Source organism: Gadus morhua, chromosome 9, assembly GCF_902167405.1.
Source record: "Gadus morhua chromosome 9, gadMor3.0, whole genome shotgun sequence".
Lineage (NCBI taxonomy): Eukaryota > Metazoa > Chordata > Actinopteri > Gadiformes > Gadidae > Gadus > Gadus morhua.
Window position 1 is genome coordinate 2778423 of NC_044056.1, and position 15925 is coordinate 2794347.

At 45.5% G+C, this 15925-nt stretch overlaps 2 protein-coding genes across 3 annotated transcripts; both read right to left on the reverse strand.

The window, feature by feature from the left end:
* Positions 1–2952: 2952 nt before the first annotated feature.
* On the reverse strand, positions 2953–15634 carry ca5a (carbonic anhydrase Va). Of its 2 annotated transcripts, none has more exons than XM_030367073.1 (7): positions 15104–15634; positions 12020–12217; positions 10618–10736; positions 9373–9468; positions 8589–8651; positions 7794–7952; positions 2953–6139 (listed from the first exon to the last, which is right to left on the reverse strand). In XM_030367073.1, the coding sequence occupies exons 1-7, from the start codon at positions 15243–15245 to the stop codon at positions 5987–5989; spliced, it is 930 nt and encodes a 309-aa protein (XP_030222933.1). In that variant the 5' UTR covers positions 15246–15634; the 3' UTR covers positions 2953–5986. The 2 variants fall into 2 exon arrangements, with proteins under 2 accessions (XP_030222933.1, XP_030222934.1); XM_030367074.1 differs by lacking the exon at positions 15104–15634 and adding an exon at positions 12337–12698.
* Positions 6162–7787, reverse strand: LOC115551369 (uncharacterized). The gene is made up of 2 exons (XM_030367075.1): positions 6386–7787; positions 6162–6334 (listed from the first exon to the last, which is right to left on the reverse strand). The coding sequence occupies exons 1-2, from the start codon at positions 7171–7173 to the stop codon at positions 6274–6276; spliced, it is 849 nt and encodes a 282-aa protein (XP_030222935.1). The 5' UTR covers positions 7174–7787; the 3' UTR covers positions 6162–6273.
* Positions 15635–15925: the final 291 nt, after the last annotated feature.

A 15925-nucleotide genomic window follows, 5' to 3' on the forward strand; every position in this document is an offset into this window, starting at 1 on the left:
AGACAGAGAGAGAGAGAGAGAGAGAGAGAGAGAGAGAGAGAGAGAGAGAGAGAGAGAGAGAGAGAGAGAGAGAGAGAGAGAGAGAGAGAGAGAGAGAGAAATAGAGAGAATGAGACAGAGAGAGAGAAAGAGAGAGAGAGAGAGAGAGAGAGAGAGAGAGAGAGAGAGAGAGAGAGAGAGAGAGAGAGAGAGAGAGAGAGAGAGAGAGAGAGAGAGAGAGGCGCCTCCTATTGTATGTTGCTGTTGCTATCCTTGGCCTTTTGATTTAAAAACCCCTACATTCTTTGTCGGCTACTATTTTGTGCGTGTGTGAGTATGTGTTTGTGTGTTTGATTGTGCTGCAGTCCTTACTGACACATTGTGCCGACTCTTGTCAAATTCAAAACCAAAACATTTTTGACAAATAAGCGAGTAACTAAAATTGAAGGCGATGTAGGATTCAAGGGCTACAATTTGAGTGTAATCTGTTAGAAATGGCCTTGCTGGCTAATTTCTGACTTTACATTCACACCATCTCAGTGGTCGATACACGTAGAGAGGGAGGGAGCAATTAGGGGGGATTTTCTGGTTGTTTATGTTCAAGATTGACAAGATATTGCTATTCTCGCCTCTCTCTTTCTCTTTACAACTTTTGAATTTTACCTGCAGCAGCATTGAGTTAGCTGGAATGGATAAGGCCGTATCAACAGTTGGGGCCTACGAGAAAGTATAACGCAAGTTTATATCCTCAAGCTTCATATAAATAAATGAAGAAGAAACATAGTAATGATTTAAGTGGCTTGTGGAATGGAAATATTAACACTGTGTTCTAGAGTGTTTACATAGTAGTTAATCCTTTAAGAAGTATTGCTTCAGACTCAAAAAAGTCTTTGTGTGCAAAGTACTTGCTACGAGAATGGGCGAAAATAAAGTGAACTATTGTTTCGTGTTCTGAGAAGATCGCCACGGGGATATTTACTTTTATCCTAACAGCCTCTTTTTAACCAAGGCAACAATGGTGACAATATTCAATAGGCATAGACAGACAGTGAATGACTAGCGTCTATGCATCAAATGTTTACGTGGCTAACTGTAAAGTAACCTGCCAACATTTGAAACAGTAAATGATAGGCTGATGTTTTTGGATGAGCCGCAGATACTAACAAGTTTGTCAAAACACTGAATTGTCTTGTTATCATGTGCTAGTTCATGTGCAGCAAGCCGGAGGTTTACCGCACATGACTCTAAATATCGCCATCAAAAGCTGGTTCTGTAGTGTAGGATTGAATACAGAACCCAGTTCATGAGTGGGCGCCGCCTGTTGTAACACAGACTGCAGGATGGCCTATGCTTACTTGATTGAGAGTAGAAACTGAAATCCAACTGCAATTTTTGATTCCCAGACAGAAATTCGGGACGATCTATATCAAACATACAAACACACATGCAAGGACGGATTATTTATTTTTTTGGACATTCCAATACTTGTGTGTACTGTATGTATGTTTTGGCTGTTCTGTGAACTGTGTTTACAAAGTAGATTTAACTTTTGCGTTTTAATAAAATGTTAAACTGGCAGAAACCATTTTTTTTTCGGGGGGGGGGCCCATAAAGGAGTTATGCTTAGGGCCCCAAAATAGCTAGCAGCGGCACTGAAGGACGCACACACCCACCCACACACACACACACACACACACACACACACACACACAAACAGTTCAAAGCGTAGCGGACTCCAGTCTGTCTATCCGGAACCCATACAATCGGGGGAAGCCCTGTGAAGACCAAGCCGTGGGTCCCTCAGGGGCCCGGGGCCGGGGGCCACTGTCCCCTGCAGCCAAGGACAATAAACACCACCAGAGGTCCACTGCTCCCCCCTCCCTATCCCATCCACCATCTCTTTGGTGCGAGCCAGGAGAGCAGATTCAAAGCAGGCCTTCTGCACAGTGTACACAGCCACAGGTAAACACCCCACCCACTGGACCCCCAAAACATCCCCTTTGTGCGCACACAGGGCTTCAAAGGTGTCAGGGGGACGTGCACCTGGGCAGGAAGAGACGCTGGAAAGACGGTCAGACATGGACGTCACGTTTGCAGGGAATAGAGATGATTGATCTGGGCTTTGCCTTTTAGACAAATGCCTTCTTCCCGACCATTTTGGTAATTTTGTCACTTGACTGGTTGACTCGGTGCAGCAAATGAACGCTAAGGACAATAATGTACAAAGTGTTATTCAGAAGGCCAGGGTGGGCTCTTACCATCCATGTGAGTGAGTGTGAGAGTGAGAGTGAGAGGGGACGAGAGAGAGAGAGAGAATGTTCTTCTGCAGCAAACAATATTGTGATAGCCTTGGCCCTTGGGTCAGAAAAGTTTTGGGTTGAGTGTCTATTTTCCACAAAAGCAGATCAGGTGGAATCGACAACCTGATTCCCTCTTAAGAAATCATCTCTTGTCAAATGAGCCACCAGCATCAGTTTGTGAAAGTTGTGACATTAATTCGAAACTGACTGGAAATTATGACAACACTAAACTTATCTTATCCTATTTATGGGAGGAACATTTACAATGCCACATCAAGAGAGCCTTCATTTTCAGTCACTTTAGTTTCTCAATAATGTGTTTTGTGGTAAAATGTGCACATCGTTTGCAAAAGACCAAACCACCCCATACCTTTGAGATGAGCCTTCTTATATCATCATATATGGGGTGCATCCCACCTAAACTCAGTAAAAGCAAATGGATGGTCTCCAACTGATTGTGTTAACCTTTAAGGGCCTCTCCTCATGAAAAGCTTATTTGCTTATAATGCTAGACCCCACTGAGCTTGTTACAGGATTGCTATTTTCAATGAAAGAAAGTATGTGAACCCTGAGCGCTGGCTGGTGATCGCCTCAGAGTCTTTGGTTTCATAATAATATAACTGTACAAATAAGAACACAAAAAAGAAAGAGGAAAGAAACACACAGTATAACATTTGAATCAATGATACCTTTATTTTTCTGTAACTTTAAACTGTACATAGCATGAGCACAACATCTTTCACCGAGTCACTGTTCCAAGTTCCTCAGTGAACGACGAACGTTCAAAATACGCTCCGTAGGCCAGCTGGACACATCTGGACGTACAGCTGGGGCCAGCCAATCAGAAGGGGCCCAGGTGCAGCGGGGGCCTCTGGGGAGGGGGGGGGGGGTCCTTAGAACCCTGTGGGGTAGGAATGGAGGCTGCCCAATGAACAAATACACAACATTTGTACTACGCACAGAACAGGTGCACTGTATACACACACCAACGCATGTCAATGGCCATGAGAGGGGACACACCCAGAGCCGGAGGGACGGCTGGAAAACAAGTTATCCAAAAAGAAAACGTCAGTGAAATAACAAATGGCCAACGTCGGTGAAATAACAACTGGCCAACGTCAGTTCTAACGGAGGTTTTAAAAAGAGACTTACACCTCTGATGCATAGAGAAGAAAGAAATGGAAGAAAAAACATTTTAAATGTTAAGGCAGTTAATGGTTATGTAGGATTGCGGAAACGACCCATGAAAAGTACGGGTGCAATAGTCTCTGTAAGTGTATTGTTTTATATCAACGTGACTATTGGATATTGTAAACATTAATAGTAGAGGCCCATTCGACACAAATGTTAGTGCCAAACCGAACCCAGAACAGCCCCCTACAGGGCCCCTCCAGAATGTCCCCGCCCTTCCAAAGCGTCAGCATTGAACCCCCGTTAGCCCTGGGTCCCTCCGTTCTATCTGTCAAGCATGACCACACAGGCTTGAGAGGTTCCTCTTTTTATATGGAGATGCAGTATTACACAAGGGGGCCCAGGGCTTGGCGTTATTGTTAGACTAGTGGCCGCCCCCCCCTTCCCCTCTGCTGAAGCTTGAGATCAACGAACAGAACGCTGCTGCCTCTCTACGCCTCAGGGCCGGACAGACCCCTCTAAAAGACCCCCGGGAAACAAATAAGCTGCATAGAACGTGACCAGGGTTGTACCTGGTCGTTTGTTTGATTATATCGAAGACCAAGCCGCACTAGAAAAGAAAGGTTGTGTTCATTACAGTTGAACCGTCATCCACTGCAAGTGAGAGTAACATAGTTCTCTATCTGTTGGGTGGCAAGTGGTCATGGTCAAACATCACCCATTTTCATCTGTACACCGTTAACCACGACACAAACAAACGACAAAACAGAAAAAATGACCACACAACACCCCTGTTGGGCAACAGTGCAGAGGAGAGAGAAAAGGGTGGCGGAAAAGGAAGCGAGTATCATACGTTAAGATTGGCCATGTTCCTCTTGTTAAAGGCCGTGTTCCAGTAACCTGGACAGCAGTAGGTTGGGTGCCAGCCAGGTTTCAACAGCATCTCTGCATTATCAAAGCTAGTTTCAAACGTCAAACTCTGGGCTGTGGCCAGAGCATTGCTACTGGGTTAAGTACTCCAGAGGCTGAAGGCTTGGCTGTAGAAGTCAGATAGCATGCTGCAAAACTTTTATTGCAGAAATATCCTAGCAATACCTGAAAATTACCCATGGCGTGATGCAAAAACAGTGCCATCACTTTTATTATTACTTTTATGACCTCCTTCACTGGGGGTCTGTGTGTGTGTATGCATGGGGGTGGGGGTAATGCTTCTTAATGCAGATATGTTTTGTTGAGCCTTGCACAGTGTAAGTCACACAGGAAAACATTGTAAATTGTACAATCAGCGACATTCTGAACACACATCATGATATAAACTGGTTCCCTTCTATCCTCCAAACCGCGGTCAGGCTTTGACGGTGTTACATTAACCTCACGTGCTTGTGTGCATAGTAACATGGTTAACATAACCCATCTGGTTTAATGCAGACACACAAACACATACTCCAGAAAGATATCCTCAAAGAGGAATATGTAGACATTCCTAAAATCTCTTTGTAACAGCTTAAAAATTAAAATGAGAACATTCTATAATTCAAAACAAGCACTACACGACAAATAAAAAAATAAAAAGATCACACAACGAAACAACCATTACAATTGCTTAAATGCTGTTTTTAAAACGTCAGTATAACTATCTCTATAGGAAAACCCAAACTTTCCTATCAGTTTATCAGTTTAAAATCTCTTGGGCATTGTATAATTAACAGGTAGCAGCATGAAATTGCTTTCATCAATGTTTTAGAATCACATTCCCGAATTTAGGACGCAACCTGCAGTGGTGACTGTGACCAGCAGATGGCGCTATCCGGTTCCTGTTTAAAAACAAATCTTGCAAATCAAATGAATTTATCAGTCTCCTATCATACCTGGAGGCATACAACCTAGAATGCTTTAAGAATCGATTTTACCCACATTAAAAACACCCAGCTATTCTTTGATTAGTAAGGGAAAACAAAACTTATACATATGCAAAAAACATATATATATATATGTTATTTTTTGAGTTCATGTGCTCTACAGACTATGAGAGTCTGCATTTATACTCGTATATATTTTTAAAACCAGCAGAAAACAATAAAACCCTAGATCCTTAAAACCCTCTTCACTACAGCGGTCTCAAATATGACCTTGCTACCGAGATTCAAAGTCTCCAACCGGATCCAGCCTCCAACGCATCACTGCTGCTTCCTCTCCTCTCAGGGCTGTGGCCATGGTCTATCACGGGACGAAGACAACGGCACTTGTACAGTGGTGTGTGTGTGTGTGTGTGTGTGTGTGTGTGTGTGTGTGTGTGTGTGTGTGTGTGTGTGTGTGTGTGTGTGTGTGTGTGTGTGTGTGTGTGTATCAGTTTGCATTGGCCAAAGATCTGTCCGGAAGTCTGTCAAAGTGTAGCATCATAGAGTGTCTGTGTGAATGGGGGGGGGGGGGGCTTCTCTGGGTGACTGTTTGGGTGAGCGCAGCCTGTCAGAGGGCGGGCTCTTCCAGGTCAGAGGGCGGGGTCTTCCAGGTCAGAGGGCGGGCTCTTCCAGGTCAGAGGGCGGGCTCTTCCAGGTCAGAGGGCGGGCTCTTCCAGGTCAGAGGGCGGGCTCATCCCCGGTCAGGAAGGGGGAGAAGGAGGAGCGGATTGGTCGGCCTCGCAGAGGCTGCTGCACGCGGAAGTTGTTGACCATGCCTTTCTGCACCTCCTCCTCAGCAGACGTAAACAGAAGGCTCCGGAACACCGCCAGCTACGGGGGGGGGGGGGGGGGGGGGGGGGGGGGGGGGAAGCATAGATTGAGGCGGAGAATGCGGAAAGCGCTGGAGAGACTAACAGAGAACAAGAGGTCTCGCTCTGGGGCTGCAGCAGGGCTGGGAATGTCGGTTAGCAGGCATGTAGTCGAACCCACCCGCCCATCAGACTGTAGAGGAGAGCCTGTACTATGGTCTGAGGAGACAGAACCAGCATCAGACTGTAGAGGAGAGCCTGTACTATGGTCTGAGGAGACAGAACCAGCATCAGACTGTAGAGGAGAGCCTGTACTATGGTCTGAGGAGACAGAACCAGCATCAGACTGTAGAGGAGAGCCTGTACTATGGTCTGAGGAGACAGAACCAGCACCAGACTGTAGAGGAGAGCCTGTACTATGGTCTGAGGAGACAGAACCAGCATCAGACAGTAGAGGAGAGCCTGTACTATGGTCTGAGGAGACAGAACCAGCACCAGACTGTAGAGGACAGCCTGTACTATGGTCTGAGGAGACAGAACCAGCATCAGACAGTAGAGGAGAGCCTGTACTATGGTCTGAGGAGACAAAACCAGCATCAGACAGTAGAGGAGAGCCTGTACTATGGTCTGAGGAGACAGAACCAGCACCAGACTGTAGAGGACAGCCTGTACTATGGTCTGAGGAACCAGAACCGGCATCAGACTGTAGAGGAGAGCCTGTACTATGGTCTGAGGAAACAGAACCAGCACCAGACAGTAGAGGAGAGCCTGTACTATGGTCTGAGGAAACAGAACCAGCACCAGACAGTAGAGGAGAGCCTGTACTATGGTCTGAGGAAACAGAACCAGCATCAGACTGTAGAGGACAGCCTGTACTATGGTCTGAGGAAACAGAACCAGCATCAGACTGTAGAGGACAGCCTGTACTATGGTCTGAGGAAACAGAACCAGCACCAGACTGTAGAGGAGAGCCTGTACTATGGTCTGAGGAGACAGAACCAGCACCAGACTGTAGAGGACAGCCTGTACTATGGTCTGAGGAAACAGAACCAGCATCAGACTGTAGAGGACAGCCTGTGCTATGGTCTGGGGAGGAGTCTGTGGGCACAACAGTTCACGGCTGATCCCCAACAACAAAGGTTTAGGATTAGCCCAAAACTTTTAAATCTGTCTCTGGAAACGCAAAAATGTTGTGTGAACTTATTTATCTTTCCCATTTGGTTGGATAGTGCCGTTGTGAATCAGACAAAGAATCACTTATTCTGCCTGTACACCACAAACAGTCCTCTGATGGTGTGACCAATCACATAGTACACTAGTGTCTAGAACCTTAGCAAACAGATTCTTAATAACATATTCAATTTCAACAATTAAGATTTAATCCATAGTAACCACCTTTTACCATTGATATTGTGTGGAACCCCTATGCTAGCCAAATGACCCAAAGGCCCAAGACTCCAGGGTGATGAGAAGGAGAAAGGTTATGGCTATTTTATGGTGCATTATGGGTATAAAGTAGTGCACTATGTGGTGAACCAGATTATTTACATTTCGGACTACACAAGGAAAAGGTGACTCCCCAAGTAGTTCACCACCGATCCACTTGTGCCCTGACACAACCAGAGCCGGCGGCTTCAGTAAAGAAACAGACGGCTGAAAACAGTCCAGCAGGCTACCTGGTCGTGGCTGACTTCGATGTGCTGCTTCATGACGATCCAGGTGACGGCCTCCGTCAGAGGGGGCGTGGTCAGGGAGCCGTGATAGGTCCAGTAGTCGTTGATGTTGCTAGGCAGCAGACAGGCCGGGTCGAACCGTTCAAAATCCACCGTGCTGTCCTGGGGACGGAAGGAACGCGCACACGCACACACACACACACACACACACACACACACACACACACACACACACACACACACACACACACACACACACTTTAATTAATCCAATGTCTAACCTCTAAGCAGCTTGTGTAAATATAAATGTGCAAATTTCCCCGAGACGGGCTTTCTTCTCAACCTCCGTATGTGGAACATAAAGAGCTGCCTGATGGGTCTTGGTAAACATTGTCCGGCATGGTGTCCCGAACACGCAACAGCTATTGTTATCTCTTCAGCGCCGAGTCCAATAAATCATTACAACAATCCAGACGGACCCGTTATCAAGACCAAACACTCATATCTGAACCGTTCAATATTGCACCATCTTAATAGAACGAGGTATTGACACGGGTAAGTCTGCTGGGTGTCTTTATTCTACCCCCCCCCCCCCCCCCTAAGGGATGGCATGAAGTCTTCTGTTGTTTTTCAATTAAAAAAAACACATTAAAACGTGTTCCTTCCTGATCCTATGATTACGCTGTAATCATAGGACCCCCCCCCCCCCCCCCCCCCCCCCCCCCCCGACCCCAAGAACAAAACAAACGATCAGAGCGCTTGATTTGTGCGCGCGTGTGTGTGTGTGTGTGTACCTACCTTGTGTCTGACAGCGGGCAGAGCGTCGACTAGTTTCTGCAGTCCTTCGTGTCTCTTTCCGATCTACAACAAGGAGGAGAGGTGAGCTCTTTCAGGGTCTCCCAACATCATGCACCACGGGGCGATCATGTTCACACACACACCAGAGGCATGTTCTCCGACCACGTGGATGTTTGTGTGTTCTGGTGTGTCTATGCGTGTGTGTGCCTTTGAGTATGTGGGTCTGCACGCTTTTGAGTGTGTGCTTTTGAGTGACTGAGGGAGTGAGGGAGGCAGTGAGTGAGTGATCGAGTGAGTGAGTGAGTGAGTGAGTGAGGCAGTGAGTGAGTGAGGCAGTGAGTGAGTGAGTGAGTGAGTGAGTGAGGCAGTGAGTGAGTGAGGCAGTGAGTGAGTGAGGCAGTGAGTGAGTGAGTGAGGCAGTGAGTGAGTGAGTGAGTGAGTGAGGCAGTGAGTGAGGGAGTGAGGCAGTGAGAGAGTGAGGCAGTGAGAGAGTGAGGCAGTGAGTGAGTGAGTGAGTGAGTGAGGCAGTGAGTGAGTGAGTGAGGTAGTGAGTGGGTGAGTGAGGTTGTTTGTGAGGCAATGAGTTTTGTGAATGAGTGAGTGCGTGAGTGCGTGAGGTAGTGAGTGGGTGAGTGGGTGAGTGGGTGAGTGAGTGAGTGAGTGAGTGAGTGAGTGAGTGAGTGAGTGAGTGAGTGAGTGAGTGAGTGAGTGAGTGAGTGAGTGAATGAGTGAGTGAGTGCGTGAGTGAGGTAGTGAGTGGGTGAATGAGTGAGTGCGTGAGTACCTTGAGGAAGACGCCGATAACAGCCAGCCCGTTCTCCTCCATGACAGCCTCTTCAAACAGGTCATACTTCTCCGTGTTCCAGTGGACGATGTGGAGCTGGGAACAGATGGATCACACATAATAATCACACGCATTGACATGAAGAAATACAAATACATGTATACAGCCAGCAGTCTTTGGGCCTTAAGAAACACTGCTTTGACTGTTCATCCAAGTGGAACTGGTAATTGAGTATTTTTTTGTTATTTTGTTTAATTTACAGCCCTTAGTTAGATACATTATTAATCCTCCAAGTCGGATTAATAATGTTTGACTTACATTTGGTTGTATGATTGAGTTTCCTGGACATAAAAGGAGTACGCACTAGTAATGCGTTTACACAGCTTTAATATCTCTCTGAAGTTATTAATCTAAAACACGTCCTGTTTGACAGCTGATCAGTGCAAACATCAAATATATTCATGTACGCAAGGAAGGGATTCTGCGTGGCTCCAGATGTATATTCCCACACCTTATGTCACCCTCCCACTAGCTTTGAACAACCCTTAAAAGAGTGGTACAATTTTACAATAGTAGAAGTATAATATACCTATATCTATCCATCTATCTATATCTATCTATCTATCTACTCCAGGTGTATGTTTTTTTGCTCAGTTCTGTTTCCCAAGAGCATTAAGGCAGGTGTGAAGAGGCCTGGCCATACAAATAGTGGCTATCTGGTGCATCCAGGACACAGGACATGACGCATTGAAACCTGAACAGCACAGTGCCGACTATCGATGGTGTAACCTGACCCTGAATCTCTCTATCTATCCCTCCCTCTCTCTCTCTCTGCTTCACACACACACACACACACACACACACACACACACACACACACACACACACACACACACACACACACACACACACACACACACACACACACACACACACACACACACACACACACACACACGTGTCATTAAAGGGTCAATAACGGCACAGTTGAAGTTGGATTTACCCTTTTGGGTAAATCATCCACCGTGATGGGTTAATAATTAATTGTCATCACATTGTTGTGTTATTGTGTTTCCGGGGAATGTACTGGAAATATACCGGGGAAAAGAGATCAAACATATCTCAGGATTCAACGCAGTGATACACAACACCTAAGTGATGGTCGATAATGAAACCCTCCTCTTGGTACGATGGCGTTTCCTGCTGTGCTGCCCTCAGCCGGGCCAGCACTGGGGAGTCACTTACCTCCGCCGGGAACAGCTTCCTGTCCACCGTGTGCTCGGAGCCCCAGGCGTTGCTCTCGCCCCAGTGGAAGTGGAACTGACAGAGGCGGAACTGGTCTTCCAGGGGGCCCCCTTTCAATGCTGCACCAGAGACACAAGTTAAAGAAATATGGATTCATTTGAGCCCACTTCAATTTAATTGATTTCGGACTTTTTTTTTTCCAGATATTGTTATAACCTGATATTAGTCCATTTGGATTTGAAACTGTTCACATCTAAGTACTTCAAAATAATATATGTTTAGAATAATTGTTGGTCATATTCGTTATTATTCTAACATCCAGACAGCAATCAATAAATCAAATGCCCTGAAACATAAAACGTAAGGTATTTGTGTCTGTAATAAGGCCGTCCAATCAAGAGTTGGGCCTACTTATAAATTGTCTGATCTTATTGATCAATGATATAAGCAGAGTTACATCGAAGCTAATGCATATACCGGGGCTGCAGAATGTAACACTGACCTAGTTAGTTTTGGACAACATAAAACCAGTAGCCGAACTATATCAGTGATAGCCCATTTACAAGGGCTAATAAATCGTTAAATCACCCCATAAATAGTTTACTCTGATTATTATGAAGGTCTATTAACTCAACATCAGGGACATATGAGGTGTGATAGAAGACTGTTGAGTCAGTACTGCATTACTTTAGGACACTACTTTGGTTGATTCGCATAAAAAAAAAATACAACTGCCAACTTCCCCAGATACTTTAGTACCGCTTTGGGTTTAAAGATTAGTAGACTTTTTAGAACAGTCTGTGATTATGTCATAAAAAGGATATTTCGATGCCTTTCATTTTTTCACTTTCCTATTTTAGCTCATTGAGGAGTACTGAAGCACAACCCAATCATTTACTCCTGCCCCATAAACTGCCTAAGCCCCTACAATAGTGTATACGGTTTGTGGTCAGAGTCACATGACATGTTAACGGTCATGTGACCACAAGTCATCAATTCCACGTGGCAGCTCACACTGCTGGATCCACTACATCTTTGTTGTTCTTATCTCGAACCCTGCGGTTTGTGAAGGGTGGGTTAACCTTTGTTAGAATGAAGTATTTTCATCCTTAGTCATCCAAAATAATTCAATCAACTATGGCGATGCTAAAGTCAATACAGCGAAATACTAAATACATAAGCTATTATCAAGGACAAATACAAATCACATTTAAAATGGAAAAAATTTACGCATCAAAAAAAGAAGTGCAAGATTTCGAATGGCTACAACAAAGAGTTCATGGAAAGGCTCAAAGAAACTGGCTGCTGGCCCAACGCCACAAGCATCTGTGTCTGGAACACTCCTCGTTTATCAGGTCACCACTGACTCAGCCGGTTAGTTTATAGAAGCAGCATCTCTTACTGGACTTGTCTGTGGTGTCGTCGTACTCCACCAGGAAGGAGTATCCGTTGTTCCAGATCTGCTGGCAGGTCTGGGGGTCGTACGCGGGGACCAGGGGCTTCAGATGGGGGTCAAACAGGCTCTTCCGAACCACAATGTCAATAGGGGACTGGCGGTCACCTCCTGGGATGGCCAAGGGCTCCTGCCACATTGGATGCACTGTGGAGAGGGAGAGAGGGGGAGGGGGGGGGGGGAGAGAGAGAGAGGGAGAGTTAGAGAAGACAACAAAAGGAGAATGGTAAGGGAAGCAGGAAAAGAAGAAGAATGCTGACACCTACTTTTCATGCAGTGCCCTCCCGCTTCCTGCATCTTCCTAAAGCAGTCCATTTTAAAGGGATAACAATTTCTTTAAATATATTTTATACCCAAGTTTATAACTAGTATAGACGGTCAAAAAATAACTTAAGCGCAAGTCGTAGCCCAGCTCTACCAGCCTTCCTTTTCTCAAACCCTGGTCTCCGAGAAATGGCAAAAAAGGAACGAGTGAGCAATCTTAACTTCCTTCTATCACCTCCTTCTTCTCTTTCCTAAGAGGAAAATACAGAAAGGCAGAAATGTGGGCAGGCTGTGCAAAGAGTGACACACGGAATGTCCAGCCCACCCTCCTCCCTCTCCTCCTCCCTCTTCTCCTCCTCCCTCTCCTCCTCCCTCTCTGCCTCCTTCTCCTTCTCCTCCTCGTCTACCAGTGCAGCCAGCAGAGGGGGGGGGGGAGCCGGAATGGTGCCGGGTCATAACAATCCACCCAGACCGTGACCGGTCAGCGGCAGGCGATCCCGCCCCTCCAGTAACCTCCCCGCCTCCTCCTTCAACCGTTTCTCTTTAAAAAACAAAACCCTGCGGCAATTATTAAAAAAACAGATCTATAAAAGTAGGTCAGTGTGGTCCACTTGGGAACCGATTTTCCGTGCTTTGAGTCCGAGGTCAAGTGTGCACGACCCTGTGTTCGCAAAACACAAGGCTTCCATTTCAATGCTGCCGCAGAAAACAAACTTCAGCTAATCCCGTCAACTCTTGAGAAAAGAAAACATTAACCAAGACTGGTTTCTCTTCACTTCCTTTTAATATCCACCGGCCAAAAGAAAGGCTCCAATACGTCGTCTGACATGCATCTACCTCACTGAACAGGTCTGACTGGAAGACAACCCGATCACTATCTCAATCGAGTGGCATAGACTATTGTGCTGCATGGTATTGTGCTAGAAAAACAAAACACATTAGTGTCCTTCAGAACCTCGCACACACACAAACACACCCACACAGAAATGCATAGCATGCATGGCGGCTTTGTGTGGCCAGCCCTGGAGAGTCTCCCGTGTAGCGACCAAGGTTTTGGGATAATCAAATGCAAGTGGAACAATTAACAAACGGATGTTTTAACGAGTTGCAGCTGGCGTTACTTTGTACAGAAGGTACATAATAGTTGGTGCCCAATTTGGTTGGCCAGAGTGAGACTGTGCATACATGGCAACACGCCCAGAAGGCACGTATAGCTGCCTGAAGTGAGCGATTGCGTTCTACACATTCGGAGACCTTTGAGACGGTGACTGTGATAAACGGCTCTACAAATAAACTAGATGTGTCGAAGAAAAAAAAAATCATGAATTACAGATTTCTTTTATCTGTAGTTTAGTGATGAAATATATTAAATCTAGCCTCATGTAAATTGTTTCAACAGCCTGCCCAAATAATTTTTTGAAGGGTTTATAATTGCATGTGTCCTTATATCAAAGAAGGAGCTGAAAATAATCTTGTTTTCTTTCTCAATTGGCGGAAAATGAAAAACAATGTTTCATGTGGTCCCACTGCTGGCATAGCAGCAACACTGACGTGAATTTGGAGTGGGGGTGCCCAACTACTCCAACACCCACCAAAGTGATGTGACTGCAGGCTGCGACCGCAAACCGTGCAAAGCTTCACGAGATACACCCACGTCTCCATGGCTGGTAGTAAGTGGATGGAACGCAACCCCGCACACTACAACTTTGGCTGACAATGCCACCATTGTTTGTTGGTGGCATCGTGTGTGTGTGTAACTCGATTTGCATGTGCGTGTCATTAGATCACGGCACCAGGCCCATGTGACGTTCTTTTGAAATGCTTGTTCTACTTTCTAATGTCCTTCTTTAATGTTTCTTTAATCCTAATCCCCAAGGTGAAGCCATACACTCTGCGGTTTCAGAACGGAGTAATTTGGGTTTGGAGAGAGGGGAGCCTGCATCCTCCTTTGGTCGTTTACCAGCAGAGTTCTCCCCGCTGTCTCTCCAGTCACTCAATAAAACATTTGTAAAAGAACACGTAAAGAGTAGCAGACTAGTTGGGTATACATAACCACTCTGTTTTTATTGTTCCAGCCAGAACTTGAATAACTCCTATGAACTTAATTGGTTCCACATGCCCATCGTTAAGATGGCAGCATAAAATGGTGTGTGTGTGTGCGTGTGTGTGCGTGCGTGTATTCTTTATTGTTGTCAAGGGTGTGGTTAAGACAAGGTGGAACATGTCGTACGGGCGTGTCTGCGTTTTTGTCAAAACATGAGGAAATAACCTTTCGCTATTGTCAATGGTTCTGTATTAAACTCAATTTTTGTTAAATTCTTCCTGCCTGAGCACACATGAAGAGGATCTTGAAGAGAGATTGGACAATCATCCTTTTGGATTTCCAACAACTGATCACTTCAGATGTAGGATGCAAAGTCATGTTTATTTTTCATCACGTTAACGTACGCTTAATGTGATGTGATTCGTTTTACATCAATTTGAGGGCTCATGGTCTCTATCCAGTAATATGAAAAATCCGCTAAATTATTTCCCAGTATCACCTTGCACCCTCATCACAAATCAAAAACAGGTTGTTTGAGAAACAATCGTTTCTTAAAGTCGTTAAGATGAGCCATTTGTCTATGCAAAATGAATCCGCAGGCATGGGAGCCATATTGCCTTTTACTTTCAGCGTTTGATGATGGACTACTAGGTAAAAGCAGATAACAACAGTGATGCACAAGTGGTGCTATTTCATAACTAGTACAAGGTTTAAACAGTACTCACTGTGTGAAAGCACATATTTGCTGGAGCATGCGGTGAGGTTACATCTTCTCACTGGGACCAGCCGCTGACCCTTGCCTTGTCTGGATAGCTGTCGATGGAGCAGCCGACCGACTGGTCGTATTATTGATGAGAGGGTCACCATATTGGTCGAGCAAAGAAAAACGCTTTTAAGGCGAGCTTTGCAAATAAAAAGATTGCCCAAGTGTATGCGCGTTAAAGTCTTCTGCGCGTTCACCTGCCTTCGAAGCAACCCTCCACTCTACACAACTTTGATCCAGCCCAGTAAAACAATAACAGTCTCCTAGCTCGTCCCTGCTATCATCTGATTGGAGGCGGACGAACGGGGCTGGCTTCTGCTTCCAAAGCGATTGATGTCATCGATCATTTAAAACATGGCCGCAGAATGTAAAATGGTCCTCGATAAGTTAAACAATTTGGACCCAGCACGAATTGACCTTGGCTGTGCAAACACTTTCCGAATGATACGGTGCGCCCTTACCACGCATACAGCCGCCAAACAACGCTGGAAAAGATTTACCCTGTGTTGTTTGCGTACAATGCGGATGTAATGTGGAGTAGGGGTCGCCACATGAAGAACCAATCAGCGTTTTACTTGGAGGGGCGTTAGTGATGATGTAAGCACAATACTTTCATGTGCTCCGTGCACGCGCTGCCCCTATACACACACAACCCTTATTGTTTTGAACTCTTTGGCTTATCCTTGTATTCAAATATACGAACAATTAAATACATGGTCAAACTCGACTTACGCATTTTTTGATTAACCTTCGTAAACGAACCTACTAAACACGGATAAAAAAA

Bases quoted from the DNA above. Each gene is read 5' to 3' on its own strand.
- LOC115551369 (XM_030367075.1), bottom strand. From the start codon at position 7,173: ATGCTGGTTCTGTTTCCTCAGACCATAGTACAGGCTGTCCTCTACAGT. The intron at 6,335-6,385 runs CATAGTACAGGC...GTCTCCTCAGAC, and splicing joins CTGGTTCTGTCTCCTCAGAC to CATAGTACAGGCTCTCCTCT.
- ca5a (XM_030367073.1), bottom strand. From the start codon at position 15,245: ATGGTGACCCTCTCATCAATAATACGACCAGTCGGTCGGCTGCTCCAT. The intron at 8,652-9,372 runs GTACTCACGCAC...TCCTTGTTGTAG, and splicing joins TTATCGGCGTCTTCCTCAAG to ATCGGAAAGAGACACGAAGG. The intron at 7,953-8,588 runs GTAGGTACACAC...TTCCGTCCCCAG, and splicing joins TGCCCGCTGTCAGACACAAG to GACAGCACGGTGGATTTTGA.